This window comes from Antennarius striatus, chromosome 4 (assembly GCF_040054535.1).
Source record: "Antennarius striatus isolate MH-2024 chromosome 4, ASM4005453v1, whole genome shotgun sequence".
NCBI classification, from domain to species: Eukaryota; Metazoa; Chordata; class Actinopteri; order Lophiiformes; family Antennariidae; genus Antennarius; species Antennarius striatus.
Genome location: NC_090779.1, coordinates 3,725,343 through 3,742,420, shown reverse-complemented (window position 1 = coordinate 3,742,420; position 17,078 = coordinate 3,725,343). Strand labels below are relative to the sequence as shown.

Sequence of the window (17,078 nt, the reverse complement as noted above, 5' to 3'; positions counted from 1 at the left end):
GTCTGTTTGTCCTGCATGTTGGGAGGGGCAGCCTCTGGCTGGTCAGGCTTCTTAGGCTTCTCTGGTTGTTGTTAACGGTGTGAAGAGGATGGCTGACATTGTCCATGATGTCCAGCAGTTTGTCCAAGGCTCTCTTCTCTGTCACCGTTGCCAGAGGGTCCAGCTTCATCCCGACCACTGAGCTGCCCCGCCTGATCAGCTTTTTCAGCCTGGAGAGATCTGCCTTAGTCACGCTCCCTCCCCAACACACCACAGCGAATGATAGGACGCTGGCGACCTCACTCTGATAGAACATCCACAGGACCTTCCTGCAGATGTTGAATGCCCTCAGCCTCCTCAGAAAGCACATCCTGCTCTCTGCTTTCTTGTACAGCTGCCTTGTGTTGCTGGTCCAGTCTGTTTTACAGCCACAGCCCAAGATATTTATTGGTCTGCACAATCTCACCTCCTCTGTTCCTATCAGAACTAGTCTAGGTTGGGGTCTGTCCCTCCTGAAGTCAATGACCAGCTGTTTAGTTTTGGAATTGTTGACCTGCAGGCTGTTGCTCTGACACCAGTCAACAAAGTCCTTCACCAAGCATCTATACTCCTCCTCATTGTCCCTGATACATCCTACAATAGCTGTGTCATCTGCGTACTTCTGGATGTGACACAGTTCTGAGTTGTAGCAGAAGTCCGCCGTGTACAGGGAGAAGAGGATTGGGAACATGACAGTCCCCTGTGGAGCACTGATGCAGCTTACCACAGTATCAGACGTGGCATCCTTTAGCCTGATGAACTGTGGTCTGTCGGTGAGGTAGTCATAGATCCAAGCAACCAGGCCTGGGTCCACTCGCATTTGTAGAAGTTTCTCCTGTATACAGGGCTGGATAGTGTTAAAGACACTTGAAAAATCCAGAAAAAGGATCCTCACGGTGCCGCTTTCTTTGTCCAGATGTGAGTGGGCTCGGTGTAGCATGTGGACCATGTAAAGTCTTGCTAAAGAGATATCAAGCATGAAATCGATTGACAATCTAACAATGCATGTTATTTGAAAAGCATACTGTATACTGGTATTTTTTAATTTTTAAAATTTTTTTTATCAAATGCTATAATCCCCGAAGGGAAACTAAGAATGCACACTCTAGTATGTTAGTAAATCAATCACATGCATGCATATTAGTGTGTACAGGCCCCCTATAATACAGACAACCACACACAAGGAGGGCTGTAAGCATGCAATGGGAGGTAGAGTGGTGGGCAGCCCCTTTATGGAGCACCCAAATGAGCCGTTTGTGAGGGGGACAGCGTCTTGCTCAAAGGCACATCGGGAGTGCTCTGGAGGTGAGCTGACACCTCCCACTGTCAGTTCACACCGGGGGTGTTTTTTTGGGCGGGAGCGGGAATCGAACCGCTGATCTTGGAACATTGGACGACCGCTTAACTGCCCACTCTACCACTGAGCCACTGCCACCCTGTGGTAACAGAGGATGGTTGTATACCTCTGCTTAAGTTGTTAATTTGTTCCAGGAGAGATGACTCAAGTCCAAAATACAACGTAATTTAAAAGAAAACGCAAGTCAAATTGTCTCCAGGCTAAACTGAAGATAATTTTTCCTTCCCATTTCTAAATTCTTCTTTATTTTTAGGGCAGCACGGTGGCACAGTGGTTAGCGCTGTCGCCTCACAACACGGCGGACCCGGGTTCGAGTCCCGCTCTGTGCGGAGCTCGCATGCTCTCCCCTTGTCTGTGTGGGTTGTCTCCGGGTTCTCCGGCTTCTTCCCACCTCCAAAAGCATGCACTTCAGGTTGATTGGCCGTTCCAAATTGCCCATAGGAATGAGTGTGTGTGTGTGCATGGTTGTCTGTCTTTGTGTGTGGCTCCGCGGTGCACTGGCGTCGTGCCCGGAGTGTCCCCCGCCTCACACCCTATGCCGCCAAGATAGGCTCCGGCTCCCCGTGACCCGCTGCGGCGGATATAGCGGTGGTAATATGAAAATGACTGTCTGACAAATTTATCATCGGCTTAGAAACAATTACATTTTTATTTTTTATGGTACATAAAAACTCTTCATCTTCAGCCACTTCTTCCGCATTGCAGGTTTGCTACTGGCTAATTTATGATTAATTTATGATTATTTTCAATACCCCCTTCTTCTGCTGCTGTGGGTCATGGGGTGCTGGTGCCTATCCCAGTCGACTGGGGATGTAGAGGCAGGGTACACTCCAGGTGTGACGTCAGTGCACCACAGACCCACTGCTGTGTTGTGAGGTGTACAAAGTAACTGTGAAGCAGTAGTGAGAAATATTATTTGAGAGGTGAAATGTCTTGAGTTTTTTCCCCTCAAATTTCAGTTGATTTCATGCAATACACAGGTCAACATCTCCACTATTTGTCTGAAAATTGACAAATGCATCTGTTCATTCATACTACAACTGTTAAGCTGTGGACATGTTTTTTTAGGGACTTGTGTAATTGCAGATGTTTTCCAGTGGATGGGGCTGATGTGTGTCCACTGATATTTGGAAGAAGGAGCACCTTCTGGGAACCTTCTTAGTACACAGGACATCACAGGTCATTCCACATATATCTTGGAATCGGTCGCCTCCTGCTCACAGTGGAGATCTTACATGGTGGTCCTGCATGTATTGTGGACTCTAAGTCAGCATTCCCAGATTACAAAGGTGTTCCTAGATATATTACACAACGGAACCTGATGACACGCATTTCAACAGTGCTTTTACAGTAATTTACAGCCATGCTTTATAGCAATTATCTTTTTTTTAAATATTAATTTTTATTTGTGCATATTAGTTCTGTAAAGATGTCTGTGTAGGTTCTCAGTCATCCAGGTCTCTTCAGTTCTGAAGAAGTCTCTTGGATGAGAGACAAAATGTCTTCAAGAACTTTCTTATTGTCCAGTGGATTGACTTAAACAGCTTTGGTTAGTTCTGTAAAGTAAAAAAATGACTATATTGAATCCGTTATACATTGCTGTTGATACCTCCCACTCACATGCCATTGATGACTCCGTCTGGATTGAGCATTGGGATAATCTTGAAGACAAAGGCCTCCCTCAGACTCTGGGCCACCAGGTCACTGCTACATAGAAATTCCAGGGTGCCCTTCATCACCCAGCTGGCATTGGATTCACCAGGATGCACCCGAGCTGTTAGCATGATACAGGGCCGATCACCTGGACAAGAATGAGATAATTCACTACAGGTATGTGCAAACGTGTCTGATTAACTCAATTATACGAATCATATAATGTCTGTGAGCTTCTGTGTATGAAGAGGGATAGCATCCTCCCATTTAACCAGAATCACCTAGGCCTAGGGTAAAAAAGACTTATGGTAATATTGCTTTTGTTACAGAAATGGCTGAGCATTTCAGACAATGTGATTCTTGAGATGTATGCTTTGTGCATCACCTCAAACTGAATTGAGTGCTGGCCAGATGAAGAGGATAATTTGGGATTGTGCTTGACTTGTCAGTCAGTCATCTTCGGATTACCACCGCTGTATCCGCCGCAGTGGGTCACGGGGAGCCGGAGCCTATCTTGACAGCATAGGGCGTGAGGCGGGGGACACTCCGGGCACGACGTCAGTGCACCGCGGGTGTTTGACTTGTTTCTCCTGCTAATTATGTACCATAGTCTGCCTGCTGCTTTAGGCCTGACTGTCATAGTCTATTTATGATTTTGCATCATCACGTCATTCTGGGCTTTAAAGTGAGACGCAACTTTTTGTTACGTCTACGCCTTCCGTCCACACGACAACGCAGATATCCGGTACGAAAACGCAATTTTTTGAAAACGCTGGCCAAGGTGGATTTTTTTAAAAACACTGGGTCTGCGTTGTTTTGTGGACAGTGTATCCGCAACTTTTTGAAAACGCTGACGTCTTGCCTGAAAACTGCTGTGACGTCATATTTATGGTCCCGTGTGTACAAACATAATGGATGTACGAACCTTGTTGATGGCAACATTCTTGCAGGCGTTTTGTGACAACAAAACACGGAGGATTCCTATTGGATAAAATTTGACTCAATAGTGCCACCACATAGTTTGACATGCTTATAGCCATCATCAAAAACGCACTCATTTGTCTACGTGTGGACGGAGATTTTTTTGAAAATGCTGTCATGTGGCCACGAATTGTTTTCGATGCGTTTTCAAAAAGTTGCGTTTTCAAAAAAATCCATTATCGTGTGGACGGGGCCTAAGCACCCCAATAACCAGGTGACACACTGGCGCTCCATTCACCAGGTGAAACAGTTTAGTGGTCTGGATCAATAGGTGATCCGAAACACCGACAATTCCCAGATGTGTTGAAATGGAACAGCGTGGTGCGCTGGAATCGTGTCAATATCCCTTAGATTGATCACATTATTGTTCCGATTGCTGACAGACAGTTTGCGTCGTAATTGCTTTACCATGGATCCAACCAGAAAGAGATCCCAAGTCTGGGAATATGTTGAACTGGTGTCGCCAACAAAATAGAGTTTAATTTCTAAGAAACTTATTTTTCAGGCTCTGTTGCTCACACAGTAAAAAATAATAAATCACACACGTCACTTTTAATTTGCAGGTGAAGTGTTTGCTTTGTTCCCAGCACCTGACATACAGAAACAACACGTCATCTATGAGGCGTTACCGAGCCAGATGTGGGAAAGAAGCCGGTGCTGCTGCTGTGATGACGTCTTGGAATCCTGACTTTTATCTCACAACATAGACCTTGTTTTTTCCAGTGACACTAATCATCCTATGTAACTCATGCACTTATGTATATACTGTATTTATATTAAATATACATGCATGAACATATTATCTATATCTTATTGCCTTATTAAACCCTGCAAGGACCAACGATCATAAAACAATTTCCTATAATATATGGTTACAATATAGCAAGCGAGGATTAACACACTGAATTAGATTATATTCGGTTTTGTTCAGAAGATATATGCAATAAAGGAAACGTCAAAGCGCTGCTTTCTTATCGACCATTGTGTTTTTGCAGTACAGTCACCCCACCAAAGAGGGCGTCCACATTCCCACTGAATGGGGCACCAAGTAATGAAACAGTGGTCAGCACAATTGTCGCAAACGGTTCGAAGCCCCATGGGGCGCCATTAAGACATCAATAGCTGTCATATCCGCAAACAATTAAGTATTTCATGTCATTTCAGATCCTGCCCCACTTGTAATCATCTCATTCCCTTCAACTGCCATCTGTCCACTCACCTGCAGCCACTCGTCCATTTGCCTCCACCCTTCATATCCTGTTTAGTCCTGAGCTCTCTGCGAGATTGTTTTAGTTTTTGCCCTTACTATTCAGACTATGTATCCTGCCTGTAGTGATGTCCAAATGGAGACTCATGGGGCTTTGAATAATTTGCAACAATTGTGCCGAAAACTGTTTCATTACTCAGCACCCCATTCATTGGGATCGTGAGCGCCCTCTTTTATAGGGTGTCTGTACTGCAACCACACAACGGTCGATGAGCCCAGAAAATGCTTTGACGTTTCCTCTATTGCATATATTTTCTGAAAAAAAAAAGTTTTATAATCATTGATCCTTGCAGGGGTCAATAAAGCAATAAGGGATATAGATTACATGTTCTCGCATTTCGGTGTAATATACAGTAAATATACACATGTGTGTTTGTGTGCGTGAGTTACAATTTAGGATTAGGGCACCTGGATAAACAGTGGCTGCTGTGATGAAGTTGGAATTCCGAGATGTCATAGACAGACAGATAGATAGATAGATAGATAGATAGATAGATAGATAGATAGATAGATAGATAGATAGATAGATAGATAGATAGATACTTTATTAATCCCGGAGGAAATTGCATATATCCACTGCTCAGGCATTACATAACAAATAATACTGGATAAACACCAGGAGAAAAAGAAACACTGACATCAAAGGACATACCACAAGACATACATTACACTAACAGACAGACACATGCAGCACTAACAGGACTTATATACTAAACTATAACTAAAATATAAACAGTATAAAATAAAATCTTAACAGTATAAAATTGAATTAAAACATAAAACAGTATAATATATATATATATATATATATATATATATATATATATATACAGTATAAAATTAAATTAAAATTAAATTAAATCCATTTTCAACCCCGTGCTGACCTCGTCACCTCCCCCCCGCTCCTCCTGAGAGAGTCATTGTACCCCCTGATGGCACGGGGCATGAAGGAGGACCTCAGCCTCTCTGTGGAGGCGCTGTGTGACAGCAGTCTGTCGCTGAAGGTGCTTCTCTGCTGAGAGAAGGTGGTGTGTAGGGGGTGCCTGGTGTTGTTCATGATAGCCTTAATTTTAGACATGGTCCTGCTCCCCAGAACTGTCTCCACAGAGTCCAGGCTCAGCCCGACCACTGAGCCCGCTCTGCGGCTGAGTCTGTTCAGACGGTCCATATCTCTTTTCCTGGCCCCCCCACCCCAACACACAATGGCGTATGACAGCACACTGGAGACTACGGACTGATAGAACATGAGAAGGAGCTTAGGACAGATGTTGAAGGAGGCCAGCCTCCTCAGGAAGTACATCCTGCTCTGCCCCTTCTTGTACACAAAGTCCGAGTTGAGTGACCAGTCCAGTCTGCTGTCTAGCTGCAGTCCCAGGTACTTATAGTTTCCTACCACCTCCACCTCACTGCCTTTGATGATCACCGGCTGTGGAGAGGGAGGTGCCCGCCGGAAATCCAGAACCATCTCCTTTTTCTTGGAGACGTTGAGCTGGAGCTGGTTCTGTTGGCACCACTCCACGAAGTCAGCCACCAATGCCCTGTACCCCCCCTCATCACCCTCCCGGATACATGTCACTATCGCGGTGTCATCGGAGTACTTCTGTATGTGGCATGTATCCGAGTTGTGCTTGAAGTCTGATGTGTACAGGGTGAAGAGAATGGGGGATACAACGGTCCCCTGTGGCACCCCCGTGCTGCTGGTCACCATAGAAGACAAACAGTCCCCCATACGGACGTACTGAGGTCTGTCCGTTAGGTAGTCCGTAATCCAGCTCACGAGGTAGGGGTCCACAGCCATAGAGGTCAGTTTATCCTGCAGGAGCCGGGGCTGGATGGTGTTGAAGGCACTCGAAAAGTCGAAGAAGAGCACTCTGACGGCACAGCCCCCGGCGTCCAGGTAGGAGAGTATGCGGTGGAGGAGTTACAAAACAGCGTCGTCAACCCCAACCTTGGCCTGATAGGCGAACTGGAGAGGGTCCATAGCACCCTGCACCTGTGGACGCATGAGCTCCAGGACCAGTCGCTCTAGGGTCTTCATTACGTGGGAGGTAAGAGCGACCGGTCGGTGGTCGTTGAGCTCAGTAGGGCGTCCTTTCTTGGGTACAGGGACAATGCAGGAGGTCTTCCACAGTGACGGGACCCTCCCCAGCCGCAGACTGAGGTTGAACAATTGTTGCAGGGGGTCCCCTAGTTCCGAAGCACATCACAGTTCCGAAGTCATCACAGCAGCACCGGCTTCCTTCTCATGTCTGGCTCGGTAACACCTCATCATTGACGACGTGTTGTTACTGTATGTCAGGTGCTAGGAACAAAGCAAACACTTCACCTTCAAATTAAAAATGACGTGTGTGATTTATTATTTTCTACTATGTAGAAAATAATAAATCACACACAAATGAGTCAGATGAGCCTTAAAATAAGTTTCTTAGAAATTAAACTCTACTTTGTTGACGAAACCAGTTCAAAATATTCCCAAACTTGGCATCTCTTTCTGGTTGGATCTATTGTAAAGCATTTACGACTGAAACTATCTGTCAACAATCGAAATGTTAATGTGATCAATCCAAGGGATATTGACACGATTTTCAGAGCACCGCACTTCTTCTTCTTTCCTTTCGGCTTTTCCCTTCAGGGGTCGCCACAGCAAATCAATTGCCTCTATTTAACCCTCTGTTTCATCCAATTTAGCACATCTGGGCATCGCCGGTGTTTCGGATCATCCATTGATTCGGACCACTAAACTGTTTCACCTGGTGAATGGAGCGCCAGTGTGTCACCTGGTTATTGGGGGCGCTTAGTGATTCGGAGCACTTGGTGTTCCAAACGTCATCAGTCACGTGGCTTTTCCATGTTTGAAGCAGGTTCCAGCACAGTGTCACATGGGAACGCCCACCGTGTGTGGGGCGTGTATCGGAGCAACAGAACAAAGCGGACATCACTAATAACACCTCACCTGCAAATTAAAAATGACATGTGTGTGGTTTATTCTTTTCTACTGTGTGAGCAATAGATCTTAAAAATAATTTTCTCAGGAATTTAAATGTACTTTGTTAGTTGGCACCAGTTCTAAATATTTCCAGACTTGAGATCGCTTTCTGGTTGGTTCCTTTGCAAAACAATTGGAGAACAAATCCATCAGCAATCCGAACACTAACGCCTATTGGTCTGAATCACTAAACTGGTTCACCTGGGGAATGAAGCGCTTAGTGTTTCGAAGCACTTCAGTGTTTCAAACTTCATCAGTCACGAGGTTTTTCCATGTTTGAAGCAGGCTTCAAAGCAGGTTTTCGGATAGAAATGCCTACAGAGTCTGGGGCATGTATTGAAGCGCCAAAACAAAGCGGACATCACTACCTGCCTGTCCTTGACCCTGTTCCAATCCTGCCTGTTCTCCGGAACCTGCCTGTTGCCAACCCCTCGTCTGATCTGTCTGCCTGGGTTTCGATTGCTTCGTGCCTCACACTGCCTGGTTTCTGGATTCTGCTTGTTTGCTTGACGTTTACCTGATTCATCTGCCAGATGGACTGATCACCCGATACCTGAGCCCTGCTTGTCCATTTAAACCTTTTTGAGACTTGACCCGCCTGCTTGTTTGTCATGCTTTTGGGTTCTCCTCCAGTTTTGTTCTAGTCTTGACAGGTGTAAATGTTGTAAAGGGCATTACATAGTAACAAATATTAGTTAAATTTTAACATCATAACTGTCTAATTATGAAAAACGGATTCATTTTTTTCCATTTAGCCTGGTGAAATGAACAGAGGCTGAGGCAACAACTTAGAAAAGCATGGACTGTAACTATTCGAGCTGATATAAGAACTTGGCTAGCGTTGACCACTCGTCACGCCGCTAATGTTAATGTTTTCTTATGGTTTTCCCCTTCTTAAAACCATTGGATATCTGTTGTTTTCAGGATGGATGACTGACCCCATTATTTTGTCTGATAATCCAGACACCTGGATTAGACAGAAACATAAGACCATTGTAGCCTGCATGGTACTGACTGCACATTAAGAGATGGCTACTCACGTAGCTGCTGCATGTCTTTCATGCCACTGCTTGCAGGACAGGCAGTGATGGTGACCAATGGACACGAGTTTCCAGACAAAGTGTGACAAAGAATCTGTTGCCGGAAAAAAACCTTGGCAGGATCCACTGATTTCTGCAGCACATTCAGATGAGTCTGACAAATAAGATACACAAAGACACACAAGAAAATGCAAATTTGGGTTGTAGTTAAGTGAAATGTTGTGAGCTGCAGACAGACAGGCAGACAGACAGACTGATACCTTTAGAGCAGAGTATGTGTAGGGGTAATGGTAAGCCAGATAACAGACATCTTCACTGTGTTTGAAGGTAATGGTAAAGGTCAGAGTATAAAAAGATGTTTTCATTCTTCCACGTGTTGGATAAAAGTGATTTCTGACAGGAAAAAAATGAAAACAAAGATTAAGATATGATGTACATACTATATTCAGAGGGCGGCACAGTGGTTAGCGCTGCCACCTCACAACACGGCGGACCCGGGTTCGAGTCCCGCTCTGTGTGGAGTTCGCATGCTCTCCCCATGTCTGCGTGGGTTCTCTCTGGGTTCTCCGGCTTCCTCCCACCTCCAAAAGCATGCGCTTCAGGTTGATTGGCCGTTCCAAATTGCCCATAGGAATGAGTGTGTGTATGCATGGTATATCTTTGTGTGTGGCTCCGCGGTGCACTGGCGTTGAGTGCCCTATGCCGCCGAGATAGGCTCCGGCTCCCCGTGACCCACTGTGGCGGATATAGCGGTGGTAATCTGAAGATGACTGACTGACTGACTATATTCAGAAGGCGCTTTCATTTGCACAAATCACTGACTTCCTCTTTTCTTTTCCTGTCAGGGGTCGCCACAGCGAATCAGTTGCCTCCATCTAACCCTGTCTTCTGCATCTTCTTCTCTCACACTCGTTTGGAGCATGATCCCTCACGTGTGACCTGTCACACTGTCTCCCCTTACGGTTTGATTTCTCTAATTGCATGCCTACAGGCCCCTAGTGTGTTATTATTATTATTATTATTATTATTATTATTATTATTATTATTATAATTTCATTATCTATAATAAACAGTATAGTATCCAAGGTACCTAACCTGACTCTTTGAGATTGTCTGAGACAAAAACAAACAACAGTAGGGGGAGACGAGTGTTGGAGGTGTGTAAATGTAGTGGTGGTGCCCCCACGGGGGTGGTGACAGAACTGGGGAACTGCAGGACAATAATCGAATATGGCGGCACGCGTTTATCCGTATCTCAGAATGTTCAAAAGTGAAAAGTTCATAAGTTGAGGACTACATGTAACTGGAGGTGATGTACGCTCCAGACACGTCATCGGCGCATTGGAGAGCCATATGAAGGACAAAGAAACATTCACGCACACACAAACCCACAGGTAATTTAGATTAATTACCTGTGGATTTCTCCTACGTCCACATACATGGACGTGGAGAGAACCAATGTCTGCATTGGTTCTCTCCAGAGAACCTAGAGAGAACCTAGAGAGAACCAATGCAGACATGGAGAGAAAATACAAACTACGCACAGAAAGGAATCCAACCCATAACCTTCTTGCTGTGAGGCGACAGAGCTACACACTGCACCACCATGCCGCCCATTTTAGATTTCATACCTGAAATAACAAACTTCAGTTCCACTCCTGATCCAATGCGGTCTTCCTTCAAGAGCCTCCCTTACTGAATAGAGCACTGGCTGCATCCCTGCAGTACACACAAGCACAAACACATACATACACATACACACACAAACAAACACACAAAAACATGTACACACACAAATACATACTTACACTGGTCAAAAAAAGAACGCTTAAATCTCACATCAGCAATGAATTAATTATTCTAGTTGAAAATCTTTGATGACGTACTATACATTGTGTAATTTGTTTAAAGTAATTGCAGCCTGACTTTCCCGTCCCCAATTCAGCCCCTGCATCAAATCGTCGAACTAAAACCATAAAGACACTGACTCTATCTAGCCTATCTGCCACTCTCTCTGTCTCTGCTTCTGTTACCCTGTCCTTATCTTTTTGGCCACCCAAAAGAGTCTGGGTCCTGCCCAGAGTTTCTTCCTCACCGAGGGAGTTTTCCCCGCCACTGTGGCTTATGTTTGCTCTGGAGGGTTCAGTTGGGTTTTTCTGTCTGTTAAAGCGCTTTGAAATGTCTGTTGCCATGATTAAGCACTACATACATAAAACTTGATTGATTGATTGATTGATTGATTGATTGATTGATTGATTGATTGATTGATTGATTGATTGATTGATTGATTGATTGATTGAATTGGAGTGGCTAGGTTGCATAGGATAAGAAATGAGTTGATCAGAGGAAAAGCCAAGGTGAGATGTTCTGGAGACAAAGTTAGAGAGAGCAGACTCTGATGGTTTGGACACATTCAGAGAAGAGATGGTGAGGATGTTGGGAAAAGGGTGATGAAGATGGAGTTACCAGGAAAGAGGGAAATAGGCAGACCAAAGAGAAGGTGGATGGATGTAATGAGTAAGACATGAGGGCAGTTGGTGTTAGAGACGAGGATGCCGAAGATATCGGCTGACATGGAAAAGGACGACACACTGTGGTGATCCCTCAAGGGTCAAGCCCAAAGGAAAAGAAAAAGAAGAAGAATCATCCAACCATTGAGGTTTGAATTCAAAATCACTCTAAAAATCAAAGTAAAACCTTTAAATCACAGGCTGGTAGTGGCAGTGCTCCTCCTGTTACTCTTCAAGCTTCAAGTTTATTCTTATATAGCCCAGATTCACAAAGAATGTCTCAAAGGGACTACAGTCTGCATATGTACGATATCCCTCTGACCTTTGTTTACTGCGAGCAGTACAACCCTCACTCCCCCCAAAACCCTTTTAACAGGGGAAAAAATGGATGATAAACCTGTCCTGCTGCTAGGTTGAAGCCTTTCTACAGCCCTGTCCATCTGTCCTGTAATGGCCGGTCCCCTGGGGTCTCCTCTTTTTTGTATCTTGAGATGGCTGGTAGCGGCTGAAAGGAGCGTTGAGGAGAGAACAGCTGTCTGTTGCCCACGTGGGAACCACTCCCTTCTGGGGGTGTCTCACTTTGACTTCTATTTCACCTGCTGCTACTTTCTTGTATTCAGTATGAGGTGCCCTTGAGCAAGGCACTGCCCCCCTACAAGCCGCTCACTTGGGCGCACAACGCAGTAGCTGCTCTTTGCTCTTACCTCCCACTGTATATGAAATTACATGCTTACAGGCGTGTGTGTGTGTGTGTGTGTGTGTGCGTGCATGCATGCGTGCATGCCTTCGTGGAAGGTAGGGAGAAATAGGCTGGTCAGTGATACAATGATCATCTTTCCTTTTACTTGTCCTACAGATGGTGTAGAAGACACACATAGGCACAAAAGCCCCCCCCCCCACCTCTACCACCACCATCATCACCATCACCACTACACACATAAACTTTCTCACCGTAGTTGAACTGGCTGTTGCTCTTCTCACAGTTGATGATATTAAAGCGGTAGGGAACCTCTGCCATCATGTTACTAACTTCAAAGTAAAACCACTGACTGTGCTGAGAACAGTTGGCATCTGCATTCAATATGAGGTCATATTCATATCTGCAGGAGAGGAGAGGAGAGGAGTGGTGTAAATTTTAAGGTAATTAGAAATGTGCAATGTTTTGCCTAAAAGGTTGACACATGATCAATATGAGTTAATTTAAGTAATGTGTTTGTTAGGGTTGAGCCGGGCACTCGTTATAGACGAGTACGGATAATGCATTTTTGATGTGTACGAGCACGATCCAAGTAAAACTCGTCTAAAGTCGTGCTCGTAAAATCCTCATAACTGTCGCACACAGCTACCGCCCCTCCTTACAGAGACTGCAGCCAGAGCAGAGCTGCCTGTCGCTGGCCCACTCTCGCGCACACACAAACATTGACCAATCTCTCTGTGCGTGGCTTCACTTTAACTCACGTTGCTCTCCTTAGGTTTTCTTCAGCTTGTCTCTATTTCGGTCTATTTAAAGTTACTTGATGATCTTGTTTCTTGTTTTGTTTTTTTGCACACACGCGGTACTTGCTCATAGTGTTACACTTTCTCAGCAGAGAAGCTATGGTGTGTAAATTAAATAAATAACACCTTCAATCATTACAGTTGTAATTTAGTGTCCTGATGTGTTTTTACCTATTCCACCAATTTATTCTTGGATATTTTTATGATAATCCAAATTATATATAAATAATGTCCAAGCAGTCAAAATGACTGCCTATGGTAATTTTAGGTAGTAAAACTCAGATGTCTTTTGGGTTTTGAAATTTTAATGATCAAAAAATGTCAGAATAAATATACACACATTTAGGAAAAGTCAGGCTCCTATTGGTACATATGTTTTTTTTAAAACCAAGTTATGACATTGCAAATTTTGAAAGGGAGTGTTAATCGACTTTGTTTAAATTTGTGTGGAAAAAAATGGCAAGAACAATTTGTGGTAAAAATAAATAATTTTGAAAATACAGTTTGATCATTAAAATTAAAAAAATTAAAAAAGAAAAAAATATTAGAAAGTTGAGTATGACAATTCTTGTTCATGCATACTTTGTCGTTCATAATTTCCTATTGCATGCATTGCATTCATTAATGCACTTCATGTTCTGAGTTTCATAAAATATAGTGCCTTTACTATTGAGATCAAAAGCATTGAATCTCAATTCTGACAATGTTCTGTAAATATTCATTCATATACGTAAGAATATTCATGCTCTGAGTTGATAAAAAACTTGTTTTGTAACTAGTTCTCCTACTCTTGTCATCAAAAACATTGATTTGAATCTCAATTTTGAGGCTGCTCTGTAAATAGTCAATTTCAGAATTAAAATAATGAATTGATTTAAGCCCCAACCATTTCTGGCCAAACCACACCCACTTCTGGTTTAAGCCCCACACGTTCCGAGTACAGATACGGTAACAGATCATTTAGATGGTTGAACAGATACAGATACAGACAGTGTTGTACTTGCTCATCCCTATTGTTTATATCTATAAAGGATTTTTAAGGAAGTAGGCAGTAGGTCAGTCCACTAAGGCTTGGACCTGGCAGTGAGATGTGTCAGTTCACCTCCCAAGCACTGCCGGGGTGCCTTTCAGCAAGGCATCATACCCCTTATAAGTTGCTCATTGTTTGTGCATATATATATATATATATATATATATATATATATATATATATATATATATATATATATATAGAGAGAGAGAGAGAGAGAGAGAGAGAGAGAGAGAGAGAGAGAGAGATAGATCCACAAACCACATGCGATCCAGGAATCCGTGATTGAGATCACGATCTATCTTCTTATTTATGGTAGTTTAAACATTTATGAACCCTACCCATACTGATATTAAACCACTTTCAATCTGTATCAACTTTTCTCACACTCTGATAGACTGTTTAAAGCACTTTAAACCAGTTTGCTAGAGTGGAGTAATAATTTCCCTATGGGAATCATTACAGTTGATTACAGTTCAAAATTAAATTAAAATAGCATTTTTCATGTTTTTTTATTGCATTAATTAGAATGGTGTTGGCAGAGGTACAGATCATTGAGGACTTTGTAGTTGATATTAGATTTGGGTTTGTAATTTATTATTCTATACTTTTGAGCTGTGTTGAAGATTATTCATTCATTCACTCATTTTTTGAACCATTTCTGCCACTTTCGTGGGTCACGAGGGTTTTTGGAACCTATCCCAGCACTTATTTATGGGCATGAGGTGGGAAGAAGTTCAGGAGGCCCAGCGCAACACAAAACCACACAAAAGATGAACAACCACTCATGCATACACTCACACCTACGGACAATTTCAAACGATCACAGCAAGAAGGTTCCAGGTTCTAGTCGTTCAGTGCAGAGTTTGCATGTTTTCCTTGTGTCTGCGAGGGTTCTCTCCGGGTTTTCCGGCTTCTCCCACCTCCAAACACACGCTCTTCGGGTGAATTGATCTGTTCCACTGTCAGTAGGTGTGAGTGTGCACGTGACTGGTTAGATTTCATTTGACCCCACGGTGCACCATCATTGTGCCTGGAGTGTACTCTACCTCTCACCAACAAGTCCACTGTGAAAGGCACCAGAAACCCTGTGACCCGTAAAAAGTGGACACACCGGAATGAATGAATGGAATAAATGAATGAACGAATGAACGAACGAACGAACGAACGAACGAACGAACGAACGAACGAATGAATGAATGAATGAATGAAGTGTGTGCTCTTACCTGCGGACCTGAACAGCCTTTCTCAGGTTTCCACTTTCAAACTTTGAGAAAAACCACAGTGAATCTGATGGACCCTGAAGGCTGAGGAAGGAAACACAGGTGACCAAATCAAGTCATGGACACATTATTTGTAAGTGATTTGAATAGTAACATCAATTTGCATTTTTTTAAAAAAACTGGCTGATAAATAATCAAAATTTCCCCCAAACTTCATTAAAGCTGCTGTTTTGCTTACGTGTCATCTTCTAAATCAAAAACCACCCTGTTGATGATGTCTCCAGTGTTCAGAAAGCGTTGGATATCTTCTAACACTTTCTTCCTAATAAAGACAAGCATATGTACACAAAAACATAAGTTCCATTATGTTGGAACAAAATACAACATTATAAATAAATTGATCCAGAGCCTGAAAAGAACAAGAAATTTGTATTGACTAGGAAACTAATTGTTTTTGGAGGATAGTTAAAAACAATGTTAATAGCATTATACAAATCTAAATCCATTTAAATATCATTAAAATGCTGTAATGTGACAGGAGTACCAGTTGAAATTATTAAATTAAATTACAGCAATCCCATCTGTGATCTCACTGCAATGTTTAATTGGCTGCAGTATTGTGTCATTTGGACAAAACCTCTTTATTTCCTATACAGAATCAGAACGGAGTAAAGAGTGTTTAGGAGACCATATGGAACAATCAGTCAATCAGAGTGATTGTGGTGTGAACTTTTACTATCACTACATTTTTGAATCTGCTCAAAAGATCGATACAGTCAGGGCCATAAGTACCTGGACTTTGATGCAATTTTCATCATGTTGAATTTCTGCAATACTAGAATACAATAATCCTTCATTACTCGTGGTTAATGCATTCCAGGAACCAGCCGCAACAGCGACATTCCGTGATATAGCGACAAACTATTTATTTTATCATATACGGTAATTTAAACGTTTATGAACCATCCCCATACTGATATTAAAACACCTTCTATCTGTATTACCTTTTTCCACAATCTTATAGACTTTTTAAAGCACTTTTGTGTCTCACGGAAGTGCGCTGCATTCCGAGACTCACAGAACACAGCGCACTTCCGGATGCCATCAGAGTAGAGAGTAGAACTTTATTTATCCCTTAAGGAGGTTCCATCAGGGAAATTAATTTCTACGTCACACACAGTACAGTAAGTAGACAAAACACAGAAAAAGCATACAGAAAGTAGTACAACACCAATTATAAAGAGTAATAAATAACCCATTAATAATATATAAATAGAAAATCATAAATAGGCATAGAAATAAAAAATAAGCAGGCCTGGTTAAGTATGGGTATCGTGAAATGTCTATAGTGTTTGTATTGTTTTTGCTGTATTGTCTGTGTCATCCCTCAGCTCTCGTATGAACTTTCTTCTTCTTCAACTCCCCCAGAGAGGAGTTGACCAGTTTAATGGCTCGAGGGGTGAAGGAGTTCTTCAGTCTGTTGGTCCTGCATGCTGGAAGGCGCAGCCTCTGGCTG

At 43.0% G+C, this 17,078-nt stretch overlaps 1 protein-coding gene across 1 annotated transcript in view; it reads right to left on the bottom strand.

Annotated features, from left to right (window-relative positions):
- Window positions 1-17,078, bottom strand: part of LOC137594001 (cytosolic carboxypeptidase 4) — an 83,572-nt gene that overhangs the window by 21,604 nt on the left and 44,890 nt on the right. Inside the window, exons 15-21 of the mRNA XM_068313175.1 lie at window positions 15,801-15,884; window positions 15,566-15,646; window positions 12,764-12,912; window positions 10,934-11,021; window positions 9,563-9,695; window positions 9,303-9,456; window positions 2,996-3,176 (exon numbers count right to left, since the gene is read on the bottom strand). Of these exons, the coding sequence (XP_068169276.1) occupies window positions 2,996-3,176; window positions 9,303-9,456; window positions 9,563-9,695; window positions 10,934-11,021; window positions 12,764-12,912; window positions 15,566-15,646; window positions 15,801-15,884 (870 nt within the window). The remainder of the gene's footprint in view (window positions 1-2,995; window positions 3,177-9,302; window positions 9,457-9,562; window positions 9,696-10,933; window positions 11,022-12,763; window positions 12,913-15,565; window positions 15,647-15,800; window positions 15,885-17,078) is intronic.